Source organism: Lytechinus variegatus, chromosome 16 (assembly GCF_018143015.1).
Source record: "Lytechinus variegatus isolate NC3 chromosome 16, Lvar_3.0, whole genome shotgun sequence".
Classification (NCBI taxonomy): Eukaryota; Metazoa; Echinodermata; class Echinoidea; order Temnopleuroida; family Toxopneustidae; genus Lytechinus; species Lytechinus variegatus.
The window spans coordinates 24,913,712-24,929,754 of NC_054755.1; the positions used below are offsets into that span (position 1 = coordinate 24,913,712).

The 16,043-nt window shown below is 36.2% G+C and overlaps 1 protein-coding gene across 1 annotated transcript in view; it reads right to left on the reverse strand.

Moving 5' to 3' along the window:
* LOC121429520 (serine-rich adhesin for platelets-like) overlaps positions 1-16,043 on the reverse strand; it is a 51,340-nt gene that overhangs the window by 9,611 nt on the left and 25,686 nt on the right. The window contains exon 18 of the mRNA XM_041626579.1: positions 13,540-13,690. Coding sequence (XP_041482513.1) covers positions 13,540-13,690 — 151 coding nt within the window. The remainder of the gene's footprint in view (positions 1-13,539; positions 13,691-16,043) is intronic.

Sequence of the window (16,043 nt, forward strand, 5' to 3'; positions counted from 1 at the left end):
GTTAAACATAAATTTATTTATCATATTTTACAAAATGTTTTGTTGATATTTGTTAATTGGTACCATTCAATTGAATGGTAGTGTATACTTCAAATTTCTCGATATTTAAAAAAAATTATGAACTTCTAAAGAAAGCTCACACACACGACAAGCATTGATGTTTTGAACCCTTTGCTAATATACCGTCCTTTGCACTGTTTTCATCCAATATTTCTTATTACAGCTTCAAGGAATTAATCCTGCCGGGTACCCATTCACTTCACCTGGGTCTAGTGCAGCACAGTGTGGATAAATTTCGGGCTGAAGGAAAACACACCATGGCTAGGACTCAAATTCATGACCCTCTGTTTGTAAGGTGAGAGTCAGAACCACACGACCACGACGTACCCAAGCTGATTTCATATCCCCACTTGTTCTTTTGTATTTTCTTACAAGAAGTCACGCTTATTTACACTTTGTCCTCCGAGAACTATAAAAAATGGAGTGAAAATTTATTTCAAAGACATGTCCACCCTAACAAAAAGTTGATTTGATTACAAAGAGAAAAATCAAACATAAAAATCGGATGAAAAATAAGAAAGGTATGACATTTTTAAGTTTCACTCAATTTCACTTTATAATAGTTATATGCACATCCTGGTCGGTGTGCAAATGAGGGAACTGATGACATCACTCATTCACTTTTCTTTTGTTTTTTTGAATATGAAATATAATTTTCTCCCCATTGACCTATGAAATAAAGTTTTATTTCTCACTGAACATGTGGAGTTACCATTGCTTAACATTATTTGGTTCAGTCCAGTTGGTCCTTATTGTCAAATCTGTAAAAATTGAAATATTGTAGAATTCAAACAATGAAAAACAAAACAAAAAGTGAGGGACATCATCGATTCTCTCATATGCATGTGGGTAAATTGTGCATATAACTATTTTGTGAAATATAAGCGAAATTTCAAAATGTCATAACTTTCTTATTTTGCATCCGATTTTGATGAAATATTTAGCATGATGCTTGCCTGATTTTTCTCTGTTGATTCAAAACAACCTTTTCTGTGGTGGACTTGACCTTTAATGTGAAGATATGCATTGCTGGAAATAATGATATGATACTTGGGACATATCATACACACATGTATGAAAATATGAAATAATTATGATTTCATTTCATACAATAAGCCTAGCAAATATTCCCGACGATGTGTACATTAGGTTAATTTTTTACCAAAATATTGTTAAAATTTCAAATTCAATAACTTTGTTATTATTAGATGCTAACGAAATTTTCAGCATGATGCTTTTCTGATTCATTCTCTCCCTACCAAAATCTCCTCTTTTCTATGCTTTCTTTCTATGGTCCCCTTCATTCTCCTTATAACTATTTTATGTGTAAAATGTAACCGGTCGTCCAACCCATTTGATTGAAGGGCTAGAGGTACTCGAGACTGAAAGTTATGTGATATAATTCAAAGTGTACATCAGACAAACAAAAAGCACTGAAAATTTCATCAAAATTTGTTGAGGATTAACAAAGTTATGATGAATTAAAGTTGTTATTTTTTGGTAAAACTGTTCTCTTCAAGTCCTCATGAATATACAAAATCACAATTTATATATTTTTTGTATTATATGAATTCAAATTTTGTCCAAGCTAGGTTGTAAAAAATTACAATTGACTACTGATTCTGTGTAAGACAATAATCATATTATTTCTCACACATAGTTGAGTTATTCATCTGATTCAGCACAGCAAAAATAGACAGAAAAGAAATAAGTGGGTATCTTGTATATATTATTTTCTATATATTTTGCAAAAAGAGGTCTCTATTTTTTATGTTTTTTAGTGTTCCAAATTGAATAATTTTCTTTCCCTATTTTTATTATATTTTCTTTCTATGTGTGATATATTATTTATTTCTTAATGTATCTTTATTGTATTTATGATAAACTTTTGGCGTGTTTCTACAGTAAATCATTAAAAACAGTTTATCTTTTCCGGACTCGAATATTCTTATCGCTCTTAAACCAACCTGTTTCTACAGACAGGATAATCTGATTAACTTGCATTTCGCTTCGCAGATACGGCAGAAATCGGAAAATTCAACCTATAACATCAACATTGCATTTCGGTATGTCTCATTAGGAAAATTTTCAAAATTCATGGTAGATCTCACTCATTGTAGCAGGTATACGTGTTTCGCGATCAGCTAGCGAGATTAAACAGGCCAGAATATATGTATACTGTGAGATCGTACTTGTGGGTTCAAGCACTTAAGCCAGACATGCATGCTATTTTGCCCCATGTTTTACAGAAAAGTTAAACGGATTAACATGGCAATAACCACCTCTCAAAGATGGTTATGAGAAACCGTATTTTGCGCGATGCAATTTATCAATTAACCGCATCGCGTCTGTTTCTACAGGAAACTTATCCAGGATTCTGGATACTTAGGCGGGTAATACTTTTTAACAATTCTTTGTAGAAACACGCCATTGATATATCTTTTTAGGTGAAAAGAAAAAAAGAGAACAATTTGGGGGTACTATTTTGCCCCCTTTTGGGGATATTTCATTTCTTCTAGGTGTGGTACCCTTTATTCATTTGGCCATGTGAAGGCTATCGCACATTTTGAGTTTAATCTTCGAAATTTGGTGTTCATTAGTTTGTTGTCCAAATTCTGTTTTACATGTAAATTTGTTTATAGGAAGATTAACATAATATCTATGTGGAGTGCAATCATTGATCTCAGACTTGTAGTGTCGCGTAGTCACATGTATTCATAATATGGTGCTTTTATGCCATACCTGTCAATACTCTTTTGTACTTGAACTTATTAGTAAAAAAATGTTTATTAATGTTGTTGAAAGCAATTACACACAACATATTTAACATCAAGTATCAGGTTTGTATGCAGAACAGTGGTTTTGCCAAGTACTCAATCCATGTAAAAAGCAATAAGAGAAAACAGGTTTATTCTTGGAAATGTTAGTCTTCATTTGTTGTGTTTTTCAATCAAACTCGATCTGTCTTGATACATGTTTATTTTTTTCATAACAAGATTGACAGAGATATCAACGAGTAGCTAAGTCATATACATTAACAACTTATGTGCTTTAATTATAAAGTCTATACTTGTGAATACTCTGTGCCATTTATGCTGTACTTAAACTTCTTATAGTAAAATCATTTTAATGACGTTCTTGAAATAACTGCTTTCATTTTTTCCTTGTGTATACTTATTCCATTATTAAGCCTACCATTAACCCCAGAGATATGCTGTTCACCATTGGTCTACCATTCACTGTACTTTATTGGCTTACTATACATTGCACATCTTTGTTCTACTGTCTACCATTGGTCTACCATTGAATGTACACTTGTGGTCTATAGTGTATGACCAATGGTGTTATTTGAATGGTTGACTAATAGTATAGAGTGTATGGTATGACAGTATTGTATGGTAAATGGTAGGTCAATGGTGTACAGTGTATGGTAAGCCAATGGTGTATGGTAATCCTACGGTGTACGGTGAATAGTAGTTCAATGGTGTATGGTAGGCCAATGGTGTACTGTAAATGGTAGGTCAATGGTGTACTGTGTATGGTAGAATGGTGTAAAGTGAATGGTCAATCAATGGTGAACGGTGTACGGCGAATGGTAGTTGAATGGTGAGCGATGAATGGTTCACGAATGGTGTACGTTGAATGGTACGCGAATGGTGTACGGTGAATGATACGCGAATGGTGTACAGTGAACGGTACGCGAATGGTGTACGATGAATGGTACGCGGATGGTGAATGGTACATGAATGGTGTATGGTGTATGGTCAATGGTAGGCGAATGGTGTATGGTGAATGGTGTAAGGCAATTGGTAGGCCAATGGTGTCCAGTCAGTGGTGGTTGAATGGTAAATGGTAGGCCAGTGAATGGTGGCTGAATGGTGAATGGTGGTCAATGGTAAACCTGTCTATAGTGGCCATATGGTAGATCAATGGTGAATGGTGTTTGATCAATGGTATATGAATGGTAAATGGTGCTCATGAATATGGTAATAGTAACGTCCCAATTATTTAAATTAGTTTGAATGGTATACCATTGAGGCTTGAATGGTATACCATTGGTGTATGGTGGGTGCTGTGCGAATGGTATTCCAATGGTATATCAATGGTGTATGATGAATGGTAGTCAATGGTATACCATTCAATTTTTTTTATAAGGGCAGTGATGGAAAGTATTGCTTTGGTATCTGGAGAAAACAAGACATGCAGCGATGCATTTGAACTCAACTACACCATACCAATGTTTGAACTCTGTCGAGCAAAACCCGGTAAAGACGGCCGGTTGATGCCTACTATCCCCAAAATCATCCCATCACCGGTTTCAACAGGACTTGGATGCCGGATCCAAACCCGTAGCCGACTGTCAGGGCAACGTGTATGTCGCCACCCGGGTAAGAAAATCACCATCCAGCTTGAATGGTGAAGTTCACCCTGAAGATTTTTTTTCGAATAAAAATACCGGTAATATCTGAATTGGTGAAAGTTTGAGAAAAATCTTTAAAGATTAATAAATTGATTGGAATTTAAAGTTTTTTTTATGCGATAATGCTTCAATTTCAACATTTTAATGATTCATGATTACTAAACATTTGTGTGGGTGTGAAACGTTTCATCTGTTGGCATGCTGAAAGTATGAATAATAATAATCATTTTCAATATCTTTTGAGAAAGAGACATTGCATGGATATTACTACGCCATATATGGGGAATTTGCTTGCATATGACGTCACAGATAAAAAAAAATAAAATTTCAATCACTTTTTGAATCTTTCTTTAGAGGATTCTCCTCCAGCCTTCACCAATATTTTTAATGTTTTTTTTCCCCGTTATTCTTCTATAAACTTTTCGTCAGGGTGGAATTTCCCCTTAAGGTTGATTTTGTTAATTGCAGAAATAAATGTTACAGAAATATCCTCGTCTATTTTCTTGATCAGACTGTGACAGTATTCCGTGTGGGAGTGGATGGTGTGAGGAGACAGTGTTCGGCTTCAAATGTCACAGACCAGAAGAGATAGTCGGTACGTTCAGGTTATGCACTAATTTAAAAGATGATTTAGCTCGGACTTCACCATGCACACTGTCATTGACCCCATACCATATTTTCTTCCTGTTTACACGGACCAAAATATCTGCCTCACTCACTCTGCGGAATTAAAGACATTTTCGCGATCACTAGCAGATGCTTCCTATAACGCAGAGAATCTTTTGTCAAAAGCACTTCAACGAATAAAAAAGCTTTTGCCGAAAACATGTGAATCAAAACAGACATGCCTTCCTGGACTCTGGACAAACAACGTATTCGCCCCGGGGGGGGGGGCACTTCCATTGACGAGTGGATACCATGCGCGACCATGGGGTCTCGAAAAGCACCCTAACACGTATTTTCCATATTCTGAAAATGCACACCTTAACAAGTATTGGCGTTTGAAACCCTACCATTGGAAACAAAACGATACTACTGGCAATAGTTCCTGAAATTAACCCCTGAACAAGTACAGCGATATTTTATTGTTTTGGTCACGGGTCCGTCGGTTTTACCTTTATATTACGCACCATTTGGTTTGATTATTTTATGGCCCCACTTCCACACTTCGCGCAATTCGGACTCTAAACACGTAGTGTTGGGACAAAAAGGACATCCTTTATACTTTATTATAGAACATTTTAATTTTGTTTCATCATCCCCGTAAATTTGACCCTAAACACGTAGCTTTTCTGGCAAAATAGATACCCGTTTTTCATTATTTTTGTGTTTTTGACACCGTTATCACGTTACGTACGTAACGTGCCCTATCTTTAAAAAGACATCCTTTTTACGTGTTTTTTGGTCGCGCATGGTATCCACTCATCTTTCCGTCCGAATTTTCGGACGATCAACTGCCCTTGTCCATCAACTTTTGACGAACACCTCTCAGCCGTCCATTCAGATTTGTCTTACATTTTCAAAGGAATTGGTCCGTTGTAGAAAGCGTCTACGAATCGATCTCGAAAAAATAGCGCTAGCTGCTCTCACACAAAATTCGTTAACCCGGACTAAGGGTAGCTATTTTTTTTCTCTGCCCTGAATCCGTTCTGGCTAGGACATGCACTACGCCATGGACCTTTGTTTGGCCGGGATTCTGTTCCAACGAGACTCGCACTTTTTATGCCATCGACCGCGATGACACGGCTATTCCTGCTTGTTTGGGAGGCCAAATAATTACTCGAATGGGGCTAGCAAGAGTGTATAGTGACCCCTTCTATAACTGGGGGCTATCTTGCCATTTAACCCCATATACAGTGTGCAGTTCAATTAGGAAAGTTTGGCTCTTCAGAGAGTAATAATAATAATGATAAATGAGCAGCAATGCAATTATTATCGTTAGTATCAATAATTATGACAGTAATAGTAATATTCTTGAATGAATTTTAATGATCAATTTCTCTTGTTTATGCGCGTTTCAGAAAGCCTTTTCATAGCTTATTTTTAGTGCATGCCCCATTCCAATATTTTTTTCTACTATATTACGATAATTGTGTGCCAAGCATTGTCATATGGTCGCGTGGTCCAGTGGTTAGAGCATTGGACTCATAATCGCAAGGTTGTGAGTTCGAATCTCAACTCTGTCATTGTCTCCACTTTGATAAAAAGGCCCAAGAGTGATATCTGTCGTCTATTACGTCAGCCACTATGACCAAGGAGATACAGAAACAGAAACAGATATTATTGCCACTGTTTGTTTGGGTTATGCTCTGTTGTTGCCTCCGTTTTGTTTTGTTATTTATGTTTTCGATGTCTATATACAATTTTGTCCTCATTCTGTTCTATTTAATGTAATTGGAAATAATACTTGAATTGAGAATTATATTCGTAATGTCGCTGATGATAATGTTATAATCACAATCGTTATTCTATATAAAGCAAGCAGTGGAACCCCACCGTCGTCTTCCCCAAATGCGTCAATTTCTGTAGAAAACCAAACCACCAACGTACCAACAAACCGCCAACCAAGTAAGTCAGGCTTGTATTATATCATTGAGATAATGATATATAGCTAACGATATCAATACTGATGATGATCATATCCCACTACTACTACTACAACTACTACTACTACTACCACCACCACCACCACTACTACTACTATACTACTATTATTACTGCTGCTGCTGCTACTACTACTACTACTACTACTACTACATGATAAAAAATGATAATAATAGTGGTAATAAATGTGATTAAAAGAAATAAAAGGTTTTCACTACAAAATAAAGTGATTTGAGGTAAATTTCTGCTTTCTAAAATACCTACCTGATTCGGGGGTGTTGCCTGTGGTGAATAACATCCCCCCCGACACACAAACAATGATAATTTTGTTTAACACTCTTGCAGCTGCCTGCCCTACCGATTGGTATTTCTTCGGAAACAAGTGCTTTCGTTTGCTGTCGATAATTACACCATGGCGATATTCCAAAAAGGCATGTGAACATAAATCGCTGCCGGAATCATCCTCGATGCTTTTACCGGAGAGCCAAGAAGAAGCGGAAGAAATTGTCAGACAATTTCCAGGTTCGGGTCGTTCTAAGATGATCTGGATCAACTGTCTTTACAAGATATCAAGAGGCGACTGGATATGTGAAAAGGATTCCAATGGGACACATTCTTCTTACAGAAGTAAGCATGGGGGAAAACCAAGAAATTCTTTTTTTCTATACCTAAAGCCAGTTCAGTTCAGATCATTTATTTTCCATTAAAGACTCAACCAAAATAAATACATACAAAATTCATGAATATAAATTGGAAGGACCCCAAGAAAAGTATAGCTTGAGAGGATGGGGCCCTGTGAACTGAACTAAACAAGAACTTGGATCTCGTCATGTCTACGTCTTCTTAGAGTCAGTTCATTTCAAATGGTATACAGCGTAAAGAAATTTTAAAGAGTTCGTAGAGTGGTCCTTTGGATGTGGCATGGAGGGGGGGGGGTTGCACGTCACTTGCCCTCTTTGCCAATAGTTTAATGATTCAAAAATTTAGAGGGGCCAGACATGGCGTATGGGGAAAAATCTGCCAACAGTCAGTTGTGAGGGAGCGAAGCAAGAAGGAAAATTATCTGCCTTAAAAAAACCTTCCGAAATTTGTGATAGATTTTACATAAGATCTCGTTTTACCCCTTTTCCTTTGCTGTTCTCTTATATTTCCTTGGTCGATTTTTTTTCTTGGGGGGGGGGGGGAGTCCGTGGCCACACACCCTCATCTGTACCTCAGTGACCTGTGTCCCCGGATCATTCATGAATGCTACACTGTAAAAACTGCGGTGTTAAAACTGACACCAATTGGTGTTAATAGAGGACCACACCCTGAGGTGTTAAAATTACACCCTAGAGATTAAACATAACACCAAAGAGTGTAAATGTAACAACAAAAGGTGTTGTAATAATACCTATAGGTGTAAAACTAACACCACCAATTTAACACCGGTGTAAAATAACTGGTGTGGTCCTCTATGTACACCGGTTAACACCACAGTTTTTGCTGTGTATAAAGCAATTTTATTTACGAAGGGACTGAATATCTCTTTTGTAAATGCATTTCAGTGTGTGGACGATCGAGTTGATCAACCCTTCATTTCTCTCTTTTTTAAAACATATGGCAAATGCACTCAAATTTTGGAAGGATAGTATTGGTGCATACGCTGTTCGTGCCGTAGTAGGCCTAATCAGTCACCAGTCTCCCTCCTCTAAAACCACGTAATATAAACATTACAGAAATTGTGAGTGTATGCCATTATCAGAGTAACGTAATCATCGGGCATGCGCTGAAGTAGTAACACAATAAAATGCATCAGAATATGAAATTGTTCACAAGAGTATTAATAACTTAGAGATCTTAGTTTTCTTTCTTTTTTTTCAGATTGGGGCGTTGGAGAACCCAAGGAGAGCTACGGTGTTAATGCTTATATGATTAATGAGACTAATCCTGATGGCAAATACGAAGTGAAATCGAAGGTCTACCCTCCAAATTCTATCATCATCAACCCTCAAACAGTGTGTCAGATAATTATGTGAATACAGAATTGGTCAAGTATAGTTAAAGACCTTGGATCCGAAATCTTGTCATCTCATCATCTCTCCCACGAGACGTAGACATGACGAGATCCGAGATCTCGTCAACTCATCATCTCTCCCACAAGATGTAGACGAGATCCGAGATCTCGTCAACTAATCATCTCTCCCACGGGATGTTAGCCTAAAATCTGGGCGGTGGCTGCAGTTAGTGTCTTTGCTGTTATGCTGAACGCACGCCATACGTCTGATACGAAGCAGCCACAAAGTCGTAGTCTTCGCCTAGATTATATAGGCTAACGGGATGTAGACGTGACAACATTTAAGATCACGTCATCTGATCATCCCTTTTACAAGATGTAGACATGACGAGATCCGAGATCTCGTCATATCATCATTTTCCCTAAGAAATGTAGACATGCCGAGATGATAACATCTGGGTGGGACTCTGTGGTGGTACGGAAAGATTAAAATTCAGGCCGAAAATGCGTAGGAAAAAAAAATGTCGCCAGACAGGGTGCAGGGTGGGGAGAGGGGTGTGGGGTTGGGAAGGGATGACAAACCAATTGCTTTCCGGACTAGAATCACCATGGTGGAAAATTGATTAAATAATATCGCTGCTAAACTGAAGTCTGCCAACTGGCCACCAATATCGTTTTTACCTGCGGTTTCCAAATTATTAAAACGAATTGTACAACGCCAAATTGTCAAATATTAAATGAACATTAATATTCGATCTTACTGCGCATCTGGTTTTAGAGCAAACCACCCGCAAATACTACATCCGGACTTTTCGCGTTTACTACGGGGAAACTCTTAACAACGCCCAGATTCCTTTGAAAATGCAAGTCAAATCACATTGGAGAGCCGAGAGGCTTTTGACGAAAGTTAGTGGAGCGGGAGAGCATAAGAATTTCTTGTTTGTCGATGGATGATGTGTATGATACTTATTTTATGATGTTCATGTAAACATGTTGATTTCAAATGGTCAAATAAATGAAATGAAAAATGAAAAAAAAACACCGATGCGTTGTAGAGAGTTTCCCGTAGTACGCGAAAACGACCTATGCAGGTTATGGATGACTGTCTGATCTTGACAATGGGAACTACACGTACACGGGAGTTGTTTCAGTCGATCTAGTGAAAGCTTTTGACTTGGTCAGCCATGGAATTCAAATGTGTAAACCGTCAAGTCTCACGTTGATATCAATGCGAAATCTTTGGAATAGTTTCACAGTTATAATTCAGATATTTTTTACAATCATTGATGGATCACTGCCTACTGAAATACCAACCTCTAATGGGGTGCCACAAGGATCCAACTTGGGTCTAGTCCTTGACCTTGTTTTTTTTTTTAATAAATGAGTTACCAATATGTTTCGATAAATCATCAGTACACCTTTACGCAGATGATAACTCTAACAAAGGTCACATATTGTTATTTTTAAATATGAAGGTAACTGTACAGGGGCTCCGTCTGTCAAAGAGTTACGATTGTTAAAATCAATCGTTATTCTATGGGAATCCATCAGTGTCATAATTTTTCATTCAGAAAATTTACAAAAAATCCTTTGTATACAAAGAAGAACACACCAAATTGTCAAGAATTCAATGAATTTATGGATATACATTCATATCTAAAAAAAATTAACACACATGCATTTAACATGCTGACTTTGCTGGCTTTCCATAGTTGCGATTGATCCGATCTTTGTAAGATGGGCCCAGGATCTTGATCCACGAGAATATTGTGGCAAGTAACCCCGGCTTTACAGACCTTTTCATGAAATAGGTGTTTACTGCAACTACTCTCATCTATCTTTAATAATCGATCCACCTATCACTGATGAGCAAATCAATCTTTTGATCAGCCAAAAAGCCTAACAATTCAACAATCAGATAATCATTGAATCAACCAACAGTCAATACATTAATTGACTAATATATAAAAATCAACCGAACAGTCAGTCAATAGTTATTATTCATTTCGTGTATTTATATTTATATCGGGTGACACATCACCTTAATGGTGGTCTTTTTTGTTTTTTCTGTTAACACACAAAGGAACAGCAAACAGCAGTAATAATAAGATATGATACAGTAATTATAAACAATGTATACAAACCCATAGGCATACAAAGATGTAAGAAAAATATGTTCATATGATCTTTTTGACAATTTGAATCAAATTTATGATTCTAAACTTCTTGCCCCGTATTCTGAAGTCACACTCTAAAAAATGAAGTGCTAATTTATGGTGACTGCACTTCGGAGTGCTGATTTGTCTAGTTCAAATTTTAACTAGACAAATCAGCACTCCGAAGTGCAGTCACTATACACGCTCTTTAAGAGCTAAATTAGCACTTCATTTTGCTAAAATTATGGGGAGCCAAAAGTTTAAAAATTCTGTTTAAATAGTATATTTCTTATGTTTACTATTTTGTTTCCTTATGCTTTCATAATTAAGAAAAATATCTCAGTTATATCATTCTTAGACAATAATGAACAATTTGGGTGTAATTTGAATAATAAATTGAATGTGTAAGGTTAGGGTTTTGTGCTCCAACTGGCTCTCCACAACTTTAAACCAGGGTTTGATTTAAACCCGACTTCAGAATACGGGTCTTAATGTAGAAAATGGATTAAAAGTGAATTACATAAAGTTAATATCCAAAGAAAAAAATCCCTACCAGACAACACAGGATATCATATTTCTATACACATACTTCCATCAATTCACTACACTTTGATTGCTGACAAAACAGCTGAAAATTCTAACTGTGTCTAAACCGTGTCTAAAAATGAGGTATGTAGTAATTTCTTTTAAACAATGGATTTGCACATACATGTATATTTACCACCAGCAATTTACACTTCATCTGCCGATGACATAGATTTAAGAGTGTGCGTAAGACTTTTTAAAGGAGGTGACGTTTTAATTGAACTGTTAAGTTGGTTCGTAATTGTTCATCTCTTGAAATTTGTTGTCTAAATATTAAGACAAGTACGTACAACAATAATAATAAGTCCTTTGTTTTAATTCCAACGAAAACAAGAATGGATTTTCCATGATGGTAGGATTTTCTCATATGATCCATTTTGCAGAAGATTTGATTATAATAAATATTTGACAAACAACACTTTTATAGGCTGTCAACTATTTGTGATTTAGAGCTTCACATCAATGTGTCATTACAATAATCATGTAAATTTTGTAAAAATTTTATATAAAATTTACATAATTATTGTAAATGAAGGAAAGGGAAAGTGTCTAAATATGACTTATATTTTGTGCCGTTTTTGCTTTGCTTTATAATGGCCCCCTTTTCATACACACACGCTTTATTTGTCCGATCACATGGCCCTACGCAGAGGAGGCAGTCGTCCCCAAAATTGTGATTTTTTTCGAAAAAGATTATGCGTCCTGCCCCCAGCAAAAAAATTGCGTACGACCATGTGGGAACAAGAACGTTTTCTGAATAATTTTTTTGATATACTACATAAAGTGTCTTATTCATGGATTGTCCACTGCAATATGCGCCGATTTGGTTGTATTCCTTGTCATAAATATAAATAATGTTGGCTTTTATCACTTTTGACAATCCGAAATGATTGGAAAAGTGACAAGATAATGCTTGCAGGGATAAAAAGTTTGTCATAATATGTTACAGTACGTGTGTTATGCTGATAAAATTTTCTCCCCTCTCCAACGATACAATTTCTTTGCGTTCTCAATGTGGTGTTCAAGATTGCCATCCAAACATTATTATGAAGAATAACCACAATTAACTTGATTAACCAATTATCTTAATTACACTGAAATGAAAGAAAGAGCAAGATGTTATATATATATATATATATTGCGATTCGTTTTGAAATTTTTGATTTCTTGTTATTGGGCATTTCTTTTTAGAGTATAACACGTCATTAGGAAGCTTACATTTATACAACAACAGCAGCATCTCGTAACACAAAGCTTAGCATTCATCGTAGAACAGTTTTTTCATGATCGATTGCATCGACTACAACACACAATAAATCGTAAAAATCAAGCGTTGAATTAATTGCTAACTTTTGTGTTACGGGACCCAGATCACAAAGACATTAGCCCCTTTTTTCCTACAAACGACGTGTTGTCTTCGTGTTCATGCGAGTTGTCCAATTACCTTTTAAGTTTTCGAATCTGTATATAAAAAGGGACCTCAATATCAAAATGATTGACCCTGTACAACCCTTGCAAGAATGTACGAGCCACCAGTGACCTACTTCCTCTCACATACAAAATTACACGGAAACTGGATTGGGACAGGACTTTCACGGTAACTGCTTATTTGAATATTGGAAAAACACAGTACACGGCAGCTGTATTTTTTTAAATACAATTATTCACAAATGTATTTGATATAATTATTCACAAATATATTTGACTTAATCAATCACAAATGTATTTGACACACTGTCAACGGACCATTATAGCAGTAGAAGCAGTCTACCCTGTCATACCATGTGAATTGATATGTCGAATCATCATTTGATATGTTTCTAATAAGAGCATAGCCCACATTCGCATCAGGTTGGCCTGGGTACCAATCTAGAAAACAAATGAAAAGAAAAGAAAAATAATGATAACATGGGATGCCGTTAATACTATACTGTTACTTTTACTACTATCACTAACTATCATGTTTATTACTATCATAAATACAACGACCGACTACTACTTCTATTACTACTTTTGTACTTCTGCTGCTGCTGCTGCTACTACTACTACTACTACTACTACTACTACTACTTCACTACCATTACCACTGCTACCACTACTACTACTACTAACACTTCTGCTGCTACAACAATTTCTACTACTTCAACAACAGCAACAAGATCTACTACTACTACTATACTACTAATACTACCACTATTACTATTTATATAACCACTGCTATTTCTAAAACAAGTGGAATGCCTCTGGCCGTCTCACCTGCATCACGCAGTTCAATATAGCAGCAGTGCTGACTTTGAAAACTACTCTAACTCGCACAAGATGTTCAGTGATACATGGTTACTATTATGTCCACTTTTTATGAACTAGACCAATAAACTTACAGAGATATGATGGTTATTCAACAAAAAACCCAACATGGCCAAAGTTCATTGACCTTACATGACCTTTGACCTTGATCATGTGACCTGAAACTCGCACAGGATGTTCAGTGATACTTGATTACTCTTATGTCCAAGTTTCATGAATCAGATCCATAAACTTTCAAAGTTATGATGGTAATTCAACAGATACACCCAATTCGGCCAAAGTTCATTGACCTTTGACCTTGGTCATGTGACCTGAAATGCGCACAGGATGTTCAGTGATACTTGATTACTCTAATGTCCAAGTTTCATGAATCAGATCCATAAACTTTCAATGTTATGATGGTAATTCAACAGATACCCCCATTTGGCCAAAGTTCATTGACCCTAAATGACCTTTGACCTTAATCATGAGACCTGAAACTTACACAAAATGTTCAGTAATGCTTGATTACTATTATGTCCAAGTTTCATGAATTAGATCCATAAACTTTTAAAGTTATGATGGGAATTCAACAGATACCCCCAATTCGGCCAAAGTTCATTGACCCTAAATGACCTTTGACCTTGGTCATGTGACATAAAACTCATGCAGGATGTTCAGTGATACTTGATTAACCTTATGTCCAAGTTTCATGAACTAGGTCCATATACTTTCTAAGTTATGACGTCATTTCAAAAACTTAACCTCAGGTTAAGATTTTGATGTTGATTCCTCCAACATGGTCTAAGTTCATTGACCCTAAATGACCTTTGACCTTGGTCATGTGACATGAAACTCTAATAGGATGTTCAGTAATACTTGATCAAACTTATGGCCAAGTTTCATGAACTAGGTCCATATACTTCCTAAGTTATGATGTCATTTCAAAAACTTAACCTCAGGTTAAGATTTGATGTTGACGCCGCCGCCGTCGCCGTCGGAAAAGCGGCGCCTATAGTCTCACTCTGCGATGAAGGTGAGACAACTAGTACCACAACCATTTTTAATCTATTACTTCACACACTGTTACTTCTACATCCACTATTATTTTACTAACAACACTACATCAACTTCTATCTCATTTACTATCGCTACTTCCACTACGACGACGACGACTACTACTACTACTACTTCTACTACTTCTTCTACTGCTACTACTACTACTATTACTACTACTATTACTACTACTACTACAACTGCTGCTACAAAAACAACCACTACTACTTCAACAACAACAACAAGATCTACTACTACTACCACACTACTAATACTACCACTATTACTATTTATATAACCACTGCTATTTCTACTACTAGTACCACAACCATTTTTAATCTATTACTTCACACACTGTTACTTCTACGAACACTGTTATTTAACTAATAATACTACATTAACTTCTATCTCAATTACTATCGCTACTTCCACTACGACAACTACTACTACTACTACTACTACTACTACTACTACTACTTCTACTACTACTACTATTACTACTACTACCACTACTACTGCTACAACACCTACTATTACTTCAACAACAGCAACAAGATCTACTCCTACTACTACTACTACTACTACTACTACACTACTAATACTACCACTATTACTATTTATATAAGCACTGCTATTTCTACTACTACTACTACCACAACCATTTTTAATCTGTTACTTCACACACTTTTACTTCTACAACCACTGTTATTTTACTAATAATACTACATAAACTTCTATCTCAATTACTACTACTACTACTACTGCTACTACTACTACTACTAATTCTACTAGTACTACTACTACTACTACTAGTACTACTGCAATACTACTATTACTACTTCTACTATTACTACTGTTACTTCATATGATATTAATACAG